Genomic DNA, 18,433 nt, shown 5'->3' on the forward strand with positions numbered 1-18,433 from the left:
CGGGCTCTGTCGGCGCTTTGTAAAAAACACCCCTCAATCAGACAGACACACGTCATCGCGGCCTGCTGGGGCTGGGCTGGGGCTGGACGTGGGCAACTGAGGCGCCCGTTCAGGACAGAGGGGACCCCGGGAGACCTTTGCTCAGGCTGAAGGCTGTCAGGGGCCCCTCACAGCCACTGGTGGGCCTCTGGGGTGCCCTGGAATTTGCCTTCCACACTTAACTCTTTAAGGGCCATCTCCTTCCCCATCAGGAGAACCTGATTTGCTCAGAGCTCTTCTTGGTCGGCAGAGTTTGGCGAGGCAGATTCTGCACATTATTGGCACCTCCTCTAGGGTGCTCGGGGCCTAGTGGGGCAGGATCTCCCTCTGACTCTGGGGAGAAGACTGCCACCAAAGCAGGAAAAGGTGTACTTACCTGTGTGTCCTTCTGGACGTTTTAAATATCTCCCACCCCTTCCCTTTCCCTCTGTCTTGTAGGAGACAGACAGTGACCAGCACCCCCTGCTGGATCGAGCTGCACCTGAATGGGCCTTTGCAGTGGCTTGACAAGGTCCTCACCCAGATGGGCTCCCCAAGCATCCGCTGTTCCAGTGTGTCTTAGAGACAGTGGGTGAAGGGGAGGGCGGGCTTGGGGAAAACGGCCACATAGGAGGTGGAGAAAATTGGAACTCGACTCAACTCGCTGTTGTCAAGGAAGAAGAAATTTTCCTCCCTCAACCAAAGTGGCACCAACCTGTTCTCCAAAACACAAAAGCAAACGCAGAGATGGATTTTATGAACAGCTGTTTGCTGAACATTTGCCCTCTGGCCCAATTGTGAAGGGCAAGGAATGCCTTCTGCTTTGGTGGCTTGAGCAAACAGGTAGTGTCACCACCTGCCCCCTCCCCCCAGCCCCCTTCCTTCTGAATGACAGCAGTCTGGGACGGCACTGTCCAACAGGCAACGGCCCTCTGTTCAGGACCGGAGTGTGGAGTTCACCTTGGGTGTTCTAGGTAGGGACAAGCCTGCAGGGGTGTGAGCAAACCCCATGCCCAACCCTCCGGCGCTTTTGACAAATGCCTCTTGAGCTGAGCACCGAGAGCCCCAGCACTCCCTCAGCGGACCCTGCACCGGGAACTGGGCCGACTTGGGGTTGGGAGGGGCTTGTGGTCTCCTCCCCCTCAGAGCAAACGGATTGGTGTGAGCCAGTGTTCAGACCACGCAGGGGCAGTGGGAAAAGCTGGCGAGAGAGATCTCTTTCAAAACACTCTTACATGTGTCCTTTCTCACTTTGAGCAGTTAGAAGAATCTGCTGAGGCTCAGTGCATATGCCCTGTACAGTTTATCACATCAATCTGAGAGATTTGAATTACGTGAAGTATTCACAGAAAGCAAGCGGTGGTGTGGAGTGACGGTGTTCCGGCGAAGGCAGCATTACACTGCGTGGGTCCCAGGCGTAAGAGCTCACTTCGTAGTCTCGTGCATTCGGCTATTGGTTTGTGTAGTCCATTGCATTAATTAAATGAACTTTATCATGTGCTCTTTAAATGTTTGTTTTATACTTAAATCCTGGGCTGGCGCACTGACTGGAAACCAGAGTGGGACCCAGCGACATCTCCCCCAAGGTGAAGCTTTGGCAGGTTTTGTTGACAAGACACCTGCCAGCAGTTTTGGAAGCTGAAATGAACAGAAGCAAATTCACCGGGCGGGAAAATCTCAGGCCAACATAGGCAAATGAAAGGGCTATTGACATTTTTTTTACACCTTTGAAAATTGCAGGCTTGGTGCAAAGAGGTCTGTCATCTTTCCCCTGGGGCAGAGGATTATCAGTGACAACTCTAGCAGTTATATTGTGTAATAAGTACTACTCCCAGTGGCAATTAGTGAGAAAACTATTATGAATTATTTCAACTGTATTATGAATTATTTCAACTGGAAAAAAAAAGCCCTTTTGCAGAATACAGCAGACAGCATTGCTACTTGCAATTGGTACTTTATTCTTTGCTGCTGTTTTTATATGAAATGACTTATCCCATATTTTTGCATGAATTTCTACCAGGAAAAATAAAGGGATTTCCTATGGAAGTCCCGTCTTAATTCCAGATGAAGGGAAAAAAGTATATACTTTGGCAGGTTATCAACCTTAAATGTGATGACATTTCTGATGCTACGTGGCGATGCTGGAGGCTTGCCAGAGCCTCACCTGCAGGATCCTACGCCTCTGAAGCTCCAGCCTTGAGGTTTCCAAGTAGGAGCTGCTCACCACGCCTCCTGAGGACAGGGGAAGAGACAGACGGGGAGCAGCACCTTGCCAGCCCCGTGCTAGTCTTCTCACAGGGCTATTGACAGAACCCAGAGACCATGCAAAGCTCCTCATTCCACCAGAGGGCCGCACACTGTGACGTTTGTGCCGGTGTGGAAGGATCTGTGGACCGCTGCTTCCTGGTGCAGGAGGCCGTCTGAACGCCCTGGATGTGCAGCCATGCTCGCGGTCAGGTCTGACTTGTGTGCATTATTCCACTGTGGCCTCCCAAAGGCCATGGGCCTCGGTTCCTGAGGGCCTGCATTCCCCACCTGCTGCATGACCCTGAGGGCTTCCTGTGGCACCCGGCTGTCCTGTAGGTACTTGGCAACTGAGCTTCAGGTACAGCCCAACTTTCGGCGATTGGTCGTGTTTGGCTATATTTGAATGGTGCCTTAGAACCCTCGATGCTTTGTGTTTTTCCGAAAGCTACTTACTTGGTCCTTTTTCTTTGTAGACTAGACTCCTGTGGGAGGCAGCATAAGGAAAATGCAGGTAAGCGACCTCTGGCACCGCTGAACGCAGTCTGGTTTTACCGGGAGCTTAGGACCTGGCCGCTCCGGTCACAGAGGCTGCACAGGTGCTCTGGGGCTTGTGTAATGACAGTGTCCTTTCTTTGTCACAGAACTAGTTATATTTTTAAGTCCTGTTGTATGAAAGGCATTTATACATTTAAAAACTTTTTTAAAGGACAGTTGAAAGGCGCAAGAGGAAACAAGGGCAGTTCTAGAGGGTGACAGTAGCTGTTAGGTAGCAGTTAAGTGTAGTTGTCCAGGCTCCCCGCCAGGTTGCCTTCACCTTGCAGCCCCGAGTAGCTAGCCCTGGGGCGCGGGGCCTCAGCACCTCCTCCAGGAGCCAACTTCTATTCCCTTTCCTCCCCTTCCAAACTTTATTTAGTAACTTCGATCCTTCCAGCGCACACGTAGGGAGCCGCCCGGCGGTTCCGGTTACAGGCCTGTGCTGGAACATCATCTCAGTTGGCCAGCTTCCCGCAGGCTGTAGACCTGACACTTTGAGACAAGCCTGGAGTCAGGAGCAGGGACTTTGACTCTTAGAACACATGAGGGCAAGGCTGCTGGCAGACTTTTCCATTGTCCTTATGTTGTCTGTGCTGTATTTTTTTATTGACCATGATTTTTTTTTTAAATTCTTGTTAATGTATTGGATTGAGCTGTAGCACGTATCTTGTGCTTAGTTTTCCTTTCTCCATCTCCCCTTGACTTCCTAGAGTATGGATGTATTCCAAGGCTAAATGCTTTTCCTCAGACCGCAGAAACAGGTTTTCTTTAAGTAGTGTGTGCATGTCAGCATGTCTGAGCAGTCTGGGGAGAAGGCAGCTATCTGATCTCATCCTTAGCTGCCCTTCCTGAGGCTCTCTGTAGGTCTCTGCAGGGGGTGAGCCCCATGAGGCCACTCTGTCTAGTCCTTAAAAGATGGAGGGAGAGGAATCCGCAAACAGCTCATGGGACTATTTACCAGGGGTTACCAGTAGCAAGAGAGGGCATGAGTTTAGTTCCGGACCCTCAGCCTTACTGTGTGACTTGAGGTGGCAGAGTTGGGGCGTTTTCCCAAAATCTACGTCGACGACTCTAAGTTGTATCATTTTTCTTTGTGTGGCATAAGTAACTGCCTTCAAGTAATTGCCTTCAAAATGTATTATCACCCTTTTAAAGAGCATCAGCTACTTCTCAAGTGGGTGGGAAATTTACATAGAGGACATGGATCAAAAATGAAGATGAGGCATCTCCGCTGGAAGGGCGTCTGTCAGTGGAAATGACCGGACACCCAGCCAACGCTGCAGAAACAAACTTGCCTATCATGTAAACTGGATGGAGAAATTCTCAGTGATTCTGTAACTGATTTTATGCTCAAGTAATGTACACTCTCGCATCCTGGTGTTTTATATTTATATAATAACTATTCAAGACAACTATTTAATTTTCTGGAAGAAAATTGGAAAGGTCTCTCCTCCCAAAGCCAGTGGCTGGGAAGAGCTGGAGGCACAGCCAGTTCTGATGTGGGGTGAGGGCGCAGAGGCTTTTTTTGGCCCAGCATCCAGACACACCAGCCCAGGCTCGCCCGTCATGTCGAGGCGTGTGACAGCAGGCAGCGCCGAGCCTCTCCCTGCCCGGGGGTGAGAACTTGACGTGGAGGGCTCCGAGACACCTTCCTCACCCTCCTGCCACGAGGCTGTTCAGGTCGGGACTCTTGGAACAGGAACAGAGCATGGACGGCGTCGATCACCTTCACTTCTCAGCCAGCCTGACCTTTTAATACCTTTGTAAAAGGCATGTACGTATTTATAGTGTTTTAGCTTTTTTTCTAACTTTTGTATCGTAAGAGCAGAGCACCTGGTTAAGCATTGTACTATTGTTAAAGATTTGTCCCCTCTGTCCTCCTCTTCCCCTCTAAGTGCCCTCCGAATAAACTTTTCCTGGAAAAGCTCCTGCACCTGGAGCTCAGTCTCTTTCCTGCTGCCGTGTCCGGGTGGGGAGAGGATTTGCAAGGGAATCCAGTGGGGCACTAGGGAGCAATGTCTCTAAGCCCTAATGTCCTTTGACCCAGGATGTGCACAGCCTTATGTAATACACCATGGCCCTCACTCACTCACCAAGGGCCACATGCAGTGCCAGCCAGTCCTTCAGTGACAGCAGGAGCCCCTGGGTCAAAAGTCCCACCCCTGTTGCATCTGCCTTGGCACGCACAGGTCCGACTGCTGCTGACTCTCCACGGTCACTTTGCAGGCTTTTCCCTGGACTTAAAGGCCTTTGAAACGATTAGATGCCACCAGACTTCTCTTCCCCTAGGCATGGAGACAGTTTTGGATTTGTGAGGTTTCCAGCTCAGACGACTCTGTTAGCCTCCTGTGAAAATTCATTTTAAACTCCCAAGAAGACACACTTCAACATTTTCTCATTGGCTGAATCTTACACTGACGCCAGCTGATGTGGATTGAAAACCAGGATGATTAAAACCATTTGGAGGAGGAAGACAGAACGGGGCTGGCACAGTCATTAGCTGGGCCCCTTACACAGCAGCCTTCCTTCTAAGGACCTTACCAGAGTTCAGACCCCTCCATACCGGGAGGGAGGCAGAGTTCACAGGAACTACATCAGATTCCTCCCGTTGTGATCATTATTTGGCCAATTCTCCCCTCCTGCTCTCTAAAAGACTTCCCCAAGGTTTTATCTAATCTGTATTTCTCAGCAAATGGCTCAAATCCATACCGCTAATTCAACCTGTCCTTTGAGCTACAACTTTAAATTCCAGCTGCCTGTCAAATGTGATTTAAAGCATTACACCCACAAACTGAATCATCTATTTAACAAAAATATGTGGCGAGCTACCTCCTTTTCTGACTCCCCATTTTTATCAGCAGCCCCTCTCTAGCTTCCTCTCCCCCCTTCTCCAACCCCTGAGCAGCCTGATGCACATCTATCTCTTCCTTGCTCTCCGTCACCTCTGCTGCCTGTCAATCAAACCTCCCTTTCAGAAAGGCCCTGAATGACCTGGCTCCACTTGGCACCACCTCTTTTTCTTGTACCTGCACTTACTCCTTCCGTCCGGTTGGTGTTCCCACGCCACTGCATGTGTTCTTGATATTCTTCCCCAAGTGATCTCCATCTACTCACGTGATTTCAGGCCACGGAAGTGCTAATGACTTCAAAATCAGTATTTACAGCCTGGACGTCAATCCCAGGCTTCATATCTGTAGCCAACAGCCTGTGGGCTAACGGTACGTGGAGATGCCACAAGTACCTCAAACTCATAATTTAAAAAGCAAATTCACCACTGCCCTTATTAACTCCTCCTCCTCTCCTCTGGCCTTCAGCCCCATTTCTGGCTCCACCATTTACCCATCCTATAGCCACAGAGGTCAGTCATCCACCCTCCCTCACTCCCCACATCCAATCAGTCCTGTTTCCCACTCTCACTGCCCTACACAGGTCCTCTAGCACCCGGACAACTGCACCAGCTTCATAACTACTCTCCTAGTCTCCAGCCTGCTTCCCTGTACATGTAGCAATCACACCACCCCCAGTGACCTACCTGACCTTAGATGCCCCCCTCCCCCCGCCCCACCCTCAGCAACAGCACACATTCTAAGGTCTTTAACATGGACCACTTGACCTTCATCATTGGGCCCCATGTAGCTCTCACAGCTGGCTGCCTTACACTCTGCAACATGTTGTTCCTTATACTCTGCTTGGAACGTTAACCCCTCTTCCCCAGGCTACACCCCAGCCCCAGCCTTTCTGACACGCACCACTAGCTCTGTTGGCTGTCACTAATGCTTTGCCTTCAGACATCTCCAGGAAGCCCTCTGTGCATCCATCACCACATTCTCAACTGTCTTCACCATGGCTTTCTCCTCTAGGCTGCGAGTTCCCTGAGAGCAGTTTGTATCTTATTCTTATACCCCCAACTTCTTTTGGCCACTACATATTTTTGTTAAATAAATGAATCAGAGCCCATATCTAGAAGATTCTACCTCAGCAATACCTTTGCATCCATTTCCAATGTGCTAGTCTATAGTAAGTTGTTATATATAGCCAAAGGAATCCCACCAAATAGTTCCTGATTACCTTTTATTAGAGCTATTCCAAGTCTCCTAATCTGTCTCCCTCTAGTCCAGGGATGGCAAATATGGGGCAAAATTACCACCATTCTCTATCCATGGTGAAACCACTAGTCACATACAGTGCTGGGTCCATTCTCAGCCTCAGAATCCTTCTCAACGCTTCTCTCCAAATAGTGCTAATTAATTAGCGTTGGCTAATACTACTGCCCGATTTCCCTGGAGTGTAATTACAGTTAATGTCTCTTCTGCTCCAAACTTCTTGACTCAATTATCTCCAGAGGAAACACAGGCCCCACAAAGTAGGATTTCATGGTTCTCTCCAACATCAATCCATCCTTGCCCATCACCACTTCTCTATTTGGACTACTGGAGTTTTCCCAACAGAACTCCTTGCGTTATCTCCATACCTTTGTTCATGCCGTAACTCCCACCTATCTGCCCAAATCCGTATCCTTTCAGCTCAATGCAAGCATCACTTCCTGTAAGTCGGTGGGTCTCAAAATGTGGTCACTAACCAGTTACATCAGTATCATGGTAGAAACACATTCCGAGGCCCCACCCTGGACCTACTGAATCAGAAACAGGTGGGGCCCTCCAAGTGATTCTGATGTGGGCTCAAGTTTGAGAACCACTGCTCCCAGCTGTGTTTTATGCTCCTCCCAACACGGCTCTCCTTTCCACAAGCAATTAGGGCTGGTCAGGGTGCTCTGCACATTCTGCCCCGCATTCCACCTTCTGTGCCCTCATCTTGCTTGTCCCCTCCTCCCACCCGAGTTGGACGATGAGCTCCTAGAGCAGAGAAAATACATCCTGAGTCTGCAGCCTCTGCTGCACCTGGCCTAGTCTGGCACCAAGAAAGTTCCCTGGATCCTTGTTTCATCAGGAATAGGTTAGTTGCTTTTTCTCGTGTTTTAGGCCTTCTAACTTCACCATATATGACTTCCTGAGAATTCCCTGGAGCAGCAGGATTGGTGCAGACCAAGTCCTTGGGCTCAGACGAAGAGAATCTTCTCTCTCTTAAATTATGCTGCTTGTTTTCTTACCGTTCCTACCCCAGGCCTCACTTAGCCCATGTGGTTATAGCATTAAAGCCACCTGGTTGATAAGAGAAAGGGGAGAGGCAATGACTGTTCACATCCTTCATAGGAGAGAACTGGGAAGGCTGGTCATGTATTGCTGTATGTGACCTTTTTGTGCCGCCCAAATTTGTAGTTATGGGGAGAGAGTATTTGAGTCTATCAACATATACACACAGATATTAAAGGGGTCTATAGAAAACAACTTCTTTTCTTGCCAAACCTGTATTCCCAAGATGCAGTAATAACCATTAAGTCCTGGTTTTGAATCAGTACTTTCCCACTGGGAAACAAAGTAGAACTGTAAGTCATCAAGAGCTGGAATGTGCTCAGTGGTGCTCCCACAAAAGGCCCATACATTGCTATTACCTCTATTAATTCTTCATTCTGCACATCAGAAACACCTCGGAACAGAGCAAGATGCTTCCTCTACTAGAAGAACTGCAACACACACGCACACTTCACTCTGAATAAAGAAACCTACATTAAGCGTGAAGACCTGTGATGTTCATAACAGACATATAGGTCATGCCCAAAATATAAAACTTAGAGAACTTCTAAGACCCTTTCTACAGGAGTTTATATGCCAAAGGTGCAAGCATGGATCACTAAACTAACCCCCAAGTGGAATCTAAATCAAAATTAGAACTCTGCCCTGCATAGTCAGCATGCTACTTTATGAGACATACAAATGATGGGAAAGTTAATAGGGTGTTGTTTTCAAGCCAATCCTAGTAAGTAGGTACACTTGACCAAATATTATACATTTTCTCCATCTACAATCTTTTAATGAAATTTGATATTTAATGACAGAATGCTGTAGCTAAATTGTCTTCCCTATTTTTAAATTTGGGTGTGTGTGGGGTGGTGGTGGTGTGATGTGTGTGAGGGACAACTCTAACTCATTACAACATTCTCTGGAAGTCTGTCTCCATCAATCAGAGCATTTAATGAATCAGGACCTCTGACCACATTAGACACATGTTTGCTAAATTTAGCTTTGCATCAGCAAACACAAGCTGAGAATAGTTCATGGAGCTCTCATCTTACCCTTAGACAGTGATTCTTCTAAGACTGTCTTTCTATGGCAGGCCAAGGCAGGGTAAGGGCACTCCACGTGCTCTCCCTATGGCCATTGTTGAGAGACCGGCCCAAGGTTGAGGGGATCCAACATCAGCCATGGCAAACATGTTTATCCCCACCTCTCCATGATGAGAACTTGAAGTTAGCCATTTATCACATCTCATGTGTTATCAGTGGTTTGCAGTAATGGCCTGACATGCTCTATGGTCCTTGAACCACATCCCATATTACTCAGCCATCTAAGTCTAGCTTCTCTGAATCTCCAGCTTCTCTGAATTAGATGTGGCCAAGTTCTATAAATAGAGAGCAAGCAAACTGCTACTGTCAATCTTCTCATATTCTGGCAGGATAACATATTTTAAAATTATAAAAATATCTATGTCTTCATCACTCTAAAATTATTACATAACACACGATTTTCTCAGGGGAAAAAAAAGCTTACTGTCTCTCCCTACCTTCCAACACTCATGGACCTTCAAACTTGGTGATAATACTTATCAAACTATCAAATACAAATCAAAATTAAGGGTCCACTATGTGCCAAACAGTGTGTTATACAAATAGAGAAATATTCCAAGAGGAGGGGGGTAGATAGTTCATTTTAAATCCCAGATGGACAGTCCATAATAACTCGTGAATGGCAACCACGGAGGTCACTTTAGATAAAGTACAACTTTTATTACACTACTAGAGGCCCGCTGCACAGATTCATGCAACGGTGGGGTCCTTCAGCCTGGCCTGTACCCTCTCGCAATCCAGGGATCGGGCCAAAACCACCAGTCCAACATCCCCCGAGGGATGTAGTCGTGTGCAAAGCAGCAGGCAGCCGAGGAGGAGCCCGAGCCCGGGCCGGGTGCCATGGCGCCTCGGTAGCGCTGCCGTGGAGGCAGGAGAGGCTCATGCTGCCACAGCTGCGCTCGCCAGCCGTGAGCCCAGCGTCTGGCGCCGGTTGGTCAGCTAAGCAGCGCTCCTGCTGTGGGAGCACATTGATCACCAGTGGGCAGCTCCTGCGTTGAGCGTCTGCTCCCTGGTGGTCAGTGTGCATCATAGCAACCGGTCACTTAGGCTTTTATATATGTAGATTAGCTCATGATCACTCTTCTTAACCTGGGCCTTTAGTAGATGCCACTGTATTCTTTTATCCCACAGAAGGGGCTGATAGCTGAGGTCTTAAAAACGTGAGTTGTCAGTATACATATGCATGTTGGATCCAGAATAGTGAGTTTGACAAGCCCTTACATTATTCACTATTTATGCCTAATCCAATGCAGGAAGAAAGGCTTCTCCCATATACATCCTCTACTAAACAACAAAATCATAACAATACACATTAGCAGACTTTATAAACAAATCACATTTTAATAATCTGGCTTTGTTTAAGCCACAAAATCAAGTTCACAGCTTTTTTTTTGTCTGTTTTCTCTAACCAATGATCCTAATGTAGTTTCTAAAACCTCTCATATTTTAAGAAAAACATGTTCCACCTTTCATTTTGCAGCAAGGAGCTAACTTTCCTTATATTCTTAATGAATGGCTGATCCCGTCATCTCAAAGAAACACTGATGGAATGGTGAATAATCCTTCAAAATAGTAAATAAATAAATAAAAAGTCACCAAGCAAGACAGCCAGCAAAGTTGGCTCTTCCTGAATGCTCCAATCACTGCCACCTTCGCTCCTGTGGTTGCCCTGGCCTGGCACCGTGAGCCCTCCGTTCTTTCTGCTTCTGCCTCAGTCCCTGTGCTTGGAAGATGGAGCACAGGGCTCTGAAGTTGTTTCTGCTAGTGAGCACACCACACCAAGAAGCAGTGCTCAGCCCCGGTGCCAGCGCCACCCAGCTCTGGGCCCTGTGCCATTTAGAGCCATGCAGCGGCCACCACAGTGCTGGGTTATTTGCTGTATTTCCAACTCTTCCTTTGGAAACTTTCCCTTTGGTGGTCAGTTCCCCTGGGGCTGACCCACTCAGCCCAGGAAGTAACACAAGGTACTCAGGGACTCACTGCCTAATGTTTTCACATCCTTTTCCACCTCACTCACTCCTTAGATCACTATTTGGCAGTGATCTGTCTTTCAGAGAGGAGGGTGTAAAGTGTGACAACACAGCTCTGACATCTCAAGAAAACTCTAAGGAAGAAGAGTTTATTCATGATAAAGGCAATGCCAAAACTTCCGTGTGTGATCACAGATTGTTTCAACGGCCCATTATAGAGAATTACTTAAGTTCCCCTCTGTCTCTTACACACATGCAAACCGCACCCACACCCCCTACCCCCCAACTTTGTAAAGGGATCTGTTTTATCCCTACCAGAGTAGGAAACCTTTGCCTCATGTATTATACACTGGCTCCTCAATACTTTCTAGCATGAGCTCAGACACTATACTTTAATTGAAATGCCCAGAGCAACTTTTGAGCTAGATATTAACCTGAGGGCCACTGTCACTGGCCCCACCTATACTACAGCACAAATCGAATCTGCAGCTGCTTCCTTTCTTCCCAGCAAAAGCATCAAAGCTCAGAGCAGCAAGCTCCTCGGAAGCAGAAAATCAAGAACACCCAGGAAAGGTGGCACAAGCTCCTGATCTGCAGAATCAAGCGTGACCACAGGGCATGCTACGGAAAAGTTGACTAAAGTGGCTGCTTCTTTAACACGTTAAGCGCCCAGCCTGTTTTGTCTTCCAGACGGAAAGTATAGTGTCCGTCACTGGTGACTGACTGGGCGCTTAACGTGTTAACTTGGGCAAATCACACACAACCTCTGAACCCCTTATTCACTCCCATTCCTAGAACAAAAAAGCATATTTGAAAAATTATCAGTCCTTACTGTCATTATACTCCTCACTCCTTTACAATATCCCGAGGGAGAAAAACTTTCTCCTTAACCCTCTACTAAAAACTAAAATTAAGAGGATCCTATGAACAAATCAGGCAGCCAACATGATGATGGAAAGTTCAGCAAAACATAACGGGGTTGATAGGAAAGTATCTCAGGTCGTGAGAGTTAGCATCTTTGTTGGTCAAACCCTAGTAGGAATAATTTAGTGTTCTTCATCAGATGAAAGGCCTTCAATTTCATCTCTGTCTCCCCCAATTGCCATCCAGAAGGCTTTGGCAACCTGTGTCGAGAGAAACATGCAACACATTTTAGCCAACAGCTAAATTTCAGCTCATTTCATGTCATACTTTGGACTGGTTAAGACCTAAAATTCTATACCTTGCCCTCCAACCCCCTGGCAACATATATCAAAACCCTTGAATATCCTGACCCAGGACTTCCACTTCTAGAAATTTACACTCAGGATATAATCAGAGTTGTGCACAATGGTGATGTGTAAGGATATGCAGAGCTTCACTCTTTATAGAAGCAAAAATTGCACATGACCTGTCCAAAAGTGCACTGGATAAATTATGACACATTCATACAACACAGTACCATAAGCCATGTATGTTTCCTGCTAAGAACATGTGTCGCATTGGTAATAACAAACTAAAACAAAATAACTGAATTTTCCAGCCCAATAGTTAGAAAGGCAAACATTCTGAGTCTCAATAAAAGTTCCATGTCACTCAACATCCATTTGAAAAATCATGGTTTGACTGCAGCAACTAAGTTACTACTGTGTAAACATTCAATTAGTTATAAGTTAAAATCCAATGAAAAATTCACACTAAGACATTTTAGAAGTAGAAAAGTATAATTAATCAATAAGTGCTATAATTCTAACAGCCTGGACCTTTTGTAGGTAATAAATACCTGACTGATTGTCTCACCTTTTCTGCATGCAACTTTCTCTGCTCGTGAGGAAGCGTCGCAGCCTTGTCTAGGGGGAAAATATATCTTAAGAAACTCATCTAATAGCACAAGAGAATCTGGAGTGTACGGATGTTCTAACACTGGGAGATGGGAGATGGGTTTCAAAGACATGTTTATGGTGTAGTCATTATAGCTGCTAGGAAGTTTAAGTCTTCCAAATTCTCCAGATGGGAATGATGTGAGTAAATTGGTAGGGTGTCACTGATTCCACATTAATGAGACACACTGAAAGAAACAGAGGCAAGAGAAGAAGGGAAAATAAGAGGAAAGAGACTAAAGGAAGAGGAAAATTTACCCCAGGAGATTTTTACCAACAGAGGATGGCACAGTCTCCCAGTAGCTATGTTTCTCAAGATAGCTGAGACCAGAGAATGGAATCGAATCAGCAGTTACCAAATAAAATCCTACTATATAAAACCAAGGAGTATCAATATGGGAACATGTTAGGCACAATGGATTCATCTGCTTACCTTTCATTTCCTTTAACTTTGAAAACAGTCTTTCAAAATTCTCCAAATCTCCTCCGCCCGTAGTAAGACTGGCTAATTCTTGAATATCCAGATCTAACATAGGATCTGAAATAAGGATTCAACATATTGTCACACGTTATTTATATTCTAGAGGCCTGTGCACGGGGGCGGTGGCGGGGAGTCCCTCAGCCCAGCCTGCACCCTCTCACAATCCAGGAGCTTTCGGGGGATGTTCTACTTCTGGTTCAGGATCGGGCCTAAACCGGCAGACGGACATCCCTCTCACAATCTGGGATCGCAGGCTCCTAACTGCTCGCCTGCCTGCCTGATCACCCCTAATGCTTCTGCCTGCCTGATCGCCCCTAACCACTCCTTGGGGGCGCGGGGGAGGGGGGACAGCCTGGACGAGGGCCCGAGGTGTTCTGCACTTTCCAACCAGGAATGTCTTAACAGGCAGTCTCCAAAAACTTGAACTGGAAAACCTAAAAGTAAAGTGCTCAGATTTCAGGCTATTCACAGGATTTCTATCCCAATTAAACTCTAATTCTGAGCTCTCAACAGTCTGGACAAACTGCCCTTCACTATCTCCAAAGTTTCTTATTCGTCGCTATCCCATTTTCCTCCGCTTCAAACCAATGTAACAAACGAAACCTTTAATTCTGATCTTCCTCACCGCAAGGGAACAGCAAACCTCAACTGAAATAATTTCCCGGCAGAAGTCACGTCCAAACACTGTGAGACTGAGGACTATAGGGCTGACCATGTACATGTGCAATAACAGGATCATGTTCTAGCCGTAGGCGCCCAGGCGTCCTCCGTAATCCCACAATCCTCTGGTCGCATACTTCCGGTTTTTCTAGCTCCTCCTCAAGTGGTGTTTACTTCAGGCATGTTGCAATGTCCAGGGCCTCTAGTTGGGGAGGACTTTTCTGTTCTTTGACGTTGATAGCTGTTTACTCTCTGGAATCAGTGAAGTTTCGGGAGGACTGCCGCTGCCGTGAACATGTCAGTCCCAAGCGCACTCAGGAAACAACCGCCCATTCAGTCCGCAGCTGGCGCCGTCCCGGTTCGCAGAGAAAGGTACTGTGCTGAGCCGTTTTCCAATCGGATCTTCCTCTTCCTGCCCCAGCACACTCCAAACCTACTCCGGGCCTGACCACCCCAACCCCACAGACCCTTATGACCTTCCCCCCTATTTCTTCGACTTTCCCCATCAAACTCGCACCCTATCCACTAAGTTACACCGATTCAGCAATAAATGCCTAAACTTTATACTATCTTTTACTGTACAACATATATTTTCACATCTATTACTGACATCCATATAAGGTGGCTAGGACAGATTTCACTGTCCATAATTTACACATGAAAAAATCTGGGTTTAAAAATGAACTCATCTAAAATTACAATAATTCAGAGGTAAAGCTGATTTAAATTCCTGTACTCCTACTACCAATCCTCTACTATTTCCATCTCACCATGTTGCCTCATTATCCAAGTTTAATGAGAACTTTAACTAATCCTCCACTCCAGGCCGACCATCCCAGCACACAGGTCTGTCTCCTTCCTTTGAATGCATCCCACACTCAGTGTTTACGGAACTGTCTTGGCATTGGCATATGCTACTTTGTATTCTGACACCTCGCCACATTGCTATAATAAAGACTACCATAGTAAGAGAGTTTGCTTTGTATCTGCACCACCGAGTGCTTTAACTTACACCATTCCATTTCCCTTTGCCACAGCACTGTAAGAGAAGATTTGTTAACCCCTATTTTACAGAAGGGGAAACTAATGCCCATGGAAGCTAACTTACTTACTCCAGGTCATTCCATTACTAGTGGTAGAGCCATGATTTGAACCCAGCTGTTTAGGAGTCAAGCCCACAACCTTAACCATTACAAGGCCTGCCTCTGCATTTTTAGACTAAGCTCTGTGAAGACAAGGATGATAACTTATAATCCTTTGCATCTACTACAATACCATACAGATAATTTGGTGTTAAAAATGCATTTCGTTAATAAATTTGCTTTAGTTCAGTGGGCATGTCATGCTGGCAGTTGGCATACAGGGCTAGAGATAAAAATTTGTGACTTGCCAAAACTGGTTTGGCTCAGTGGATAGAGCATCGGCCTGCGGACTGAAAGGTCCCAGGTTCAATTCCGGTCAAGGGCATGTACCTTGGTTGCGGGCACATCCCCGGTAGGGGGTGTGCAGGAGGCAGCTGGTCGATGTTTCTCTCTCATCGATGTTTCTGGCTTTCTATCCCTCTCCCTTCCTCTCTGTAAAAAATCAATAAAATATATTTAAAAAATAAAAAATAATAAAAAAAAATTTGTGACTTGTTTATGTATACATGATAATTGAACTGTGGGCATGGATAGAGAATCACTTCATGCTTAGATACAGATTTGGAAGAGGAGTTTAAGTGGAGCATTGAGGAATGGCAATATTTAAAGGCTGGGTAAAAAAAGGGTAAATTTCTAAAGAAAGAGAAGGAATAACCAGAAAGACGGAAAAATCACCCAGTCAAGAAAAGATATTGTTTCAAAAGGGATTGCTCCCTAATATTGAATGCTGCCAAGAGGCCAGGAGGAGAAATGGAAGACATCTATTAGATTCAGTGGCATGGAGTTTGTTGGTGAGCTGAGGTAGTGGGATATGGAGGCAGAAGTTAGATGGGAGTGCACTGAGGAGTGAATGGGAGGTGAAGAATGGAAATAAGTTTAGTAAAGAAAGAAGGAGGGAAACATGGAGTTGGAAGTGTTTTACATCTGCAGGTTTAGCTTTGCCTTAATATATATATACTAGAAGCCCGGTGCACGAAATTCGTGCACGGCGGGGGGTTGTCCCTCAGCCCAGCCTGTACCCTCTCCAATCTGGGACTCCTGGAGGGATGTCCGACTGCCCGTTTAGGCCCGATTCTGGTGGGATCAGGCCTAAACGGGCAGTCGGACATCCCTCTCACAATCCAGGACTGCTGGCTCCCAACTGCTTGCCTGCCTGCCTTCCTGATTGCCCCTAACCACTTCTGCCTGCCAGCCTGATCACCCCCTAACCACTCCACTGCCAGCCTGGTTGATGCTTAACTGCTCCCCTGCCAGCCTGTTTGCCCCCAACTTCCCTCCTCTGCCAGCCTGGTCACCCCTAACTGCCCTCTCCTGCAGGGTTGATCACCTCCCACTGCCCTCCCTTGCAAACCTGGTCCCTCTCAACTGCCCTCCCTTGCAGGCCTGGTCCCTCACAACTGCCCTCCCTTGCAGGCCGGGTGCCTCCCAACTGCCCTCTCCTGCTGGCCATCTTGTAGTGGCCATCTTGTGTCCACATGGGGGCAGGATCTTTGACCACATGGGGGCAGCTATATTGTGTGTTGCAGTGATGATCAATCTGTATATTACTCTTTTATTAGATAGGATAGAGGCCTGGTGCACAGGTGGGGGCCAGCTGGTTTGCCCTGAAGGGTGTCACAGATAAGGGTGGGGGTTCCCTTGGGGTGTGGGGAGGCCTGAGCGAGGGGCCTGTGGTGGTTTGCAGGCCGGCCATGCCCCCTGGCAACCCAAGGGGAGGCCCTGGTATCTGGAATTTATTTTCCTTCTACAATTGAAACTTTGTAGCCTTAAGTGGGTGAGCCCGGCCAGGGTGTGCGGAAAGCTTTGCTTTCCCTGTTGCCGCTGGCAACCCTGGCCTGCTCTCTCAAGCTCCATTCTGCCGCCATTTGTTTGAATTTGTTTACCTTCTATAATTGAAACTTTGTAGCTTGAGTGGAGGCTTAGGCCTGCAACGGCTATGGAAAGCTTGGCTTGCTCTGTTACCTGGGAAACCTTGCTCTCTGTGGCTGTAGCCATCTTGGATTGGGGTTAATTTGCATACGCACCCTGATTGGCTGGCAGGCGTGGCTTGGCTGGTGGGCGTGTCTTATGTAGCGGAGTGATGGTTAATTTGCATATTACCATTTTATTAGAGAGGATATATATATTATATATATATATATATATATATATATATATATATATAATATATATATATGAAATATAATGAACAAAATAAACTAACAAAAGAGATCCAAGACATGGAAGCATGGAACAGATTGATGAATCTCAGAGGGAAGAAGGGGTGGGGGTGGGGGGCAAAGGAAGAAATTAATCAAAGAACTTAAATGCTTATATACATAACCCATGGACATAGACAACAGTGTGGTAGGCCTTGCAGAGGGCGAGTGTGGGGTGAAGGAGGGTCAAAGGAAGGGGGAAAGTGTACATTTGTAATACTTTCAACAATAAAGATAAATTTCAAAAAAAATTTTTTTGAAATAATTTTAGCTTTACAAAAAAAGTAACAAAGTCCCAGTCAGGTGACTCAGTTGCTTGGAGCATTGTCCTGTACACCAAAAAGGCTGCAGATTTTACTCCCAACCAAGGCACATTTGTAGCTTTAATCCCTAGTCTGGGTGCATAGAGGAGGCAACCGATCAATGTTTCTCTCTTACATCAGTATTTCTCTCTCTCTCTCTCTCTCTCTCTCTCTCTCTCTCTCTTTCTCTCTTTCCCTTGTTCCTTCCCTTCATTCCCCCCCCCCTTCTCTCTCTAATAATTCGTAAACATATATCCTTGGGTAAGGATTTTTTTTTTCTTATTTTTTTAAATCTTCACCTGAGGATATTTTCCCATTGATTTTTAGAAAGAGTGGAAGAGAGAAAGACAGAGAAATATCAATGTGAGAGAAACACATCGATTGGTTGCCTCCTGCACAATAGGAGCTTGCAACTGAGGTACGTGCCCTTTATCAGAATCAAACCCAGGACCCTTCGATTCAAAGGCTGCACTCTATCCACTCAGCCAAACCGGCTAGGGCTTGGTGAGGATTTTTTTAAGTTTCAAAAATAGTATATGCACTTCACCCACCTTCCCTCAATGTTAACATCTTATATAACTATGTTATAATTATAAATGTCAAGAAGTTAATAATGGTGTAGTGCTATTAACTAAACCACAGACTTCATTCAAACTTCATCAGCTTTTCCACTAAAAGCCTTTTTTCTCTGTTCCAGGATCCTACACGGAATTGAGCTGTCAAATCTCCTTAGACTTCTCCAATTTCTGACAGTTCCTGAGTCTTTCCTAATCTTTTATGA

At 46.4% G+C, this 18,433-nt stretch overlaps 2 protein-coding genes across 6 annotated transcripts in view; one reads left to right on the plus strand and one right to left on the minus strand.

Moving 5' to 3' along the window:
• SMAD3 (SMAD family member 3) overlaps positions 1-4,725 on the plus strand; it is a 252,296-nt gene extending 247,571 nt beyond the window's left edge. For all 4 annotated transcript variants that reach the window (XM_079768745.1, XM_079768743.1, XM_079768744.1 and 1 more), the window contains exon 9: positions 478-4,725. In XM_079768745.1, coding sequence (XP_079624871.1) covers positions 478-601 — 124 coding nt within the window. In that variant the 3' untranslated portion in view covers positions 602-4,725. The remainder of the gene's footprint in view (positions 1-477) is intronic.
• A 699-nt stretch (positions 4,726-5,424) lies between these two features.
• Positions 5,425-18,433, minus strand: part of AAGAB (alpha and gamma adaptin binding protein) — a 57,340-nt gene continuing 44,331 nt past the window's right edge. Inside the window, exons 8-10 of one of the 2 annotated variants that reach the window (XM_079768402.1) lie at positions 13,303-13,407; positions 12,790-12,839; positions 5,425-12,134 (exon numbers count right to left, since the gene is read on the minus strand). In XM_079768402.1, the coding sequence (XP_079624528.1) occupies positions 12,057-12,134; positions 12,790-12,839; positions 13,303-13,407 (233 nt within the window). In that variant the 3' untranslated portion in view covers positions 5,425-12,056. The remainder of the gene's footprint in view (positions 12,135-12,789; positions 12,840-13,302; positions 13,408-18,433) is intronic. The other variant, XM_079768403.1, reaches the window with a different exon arrangement.

This window comes from Cnephaeus nilssonii (genome assembly GCF_951640355.1).
Source record: "Cnephaeus nilssonii genome assembly, chromosome: 4".
NCBI lineage: Eukaryota > Metazoa > Chordata > Mammalia > Chiroptera > Vespertilionidae > Cnephaeus > Cnephaeus nilssonii.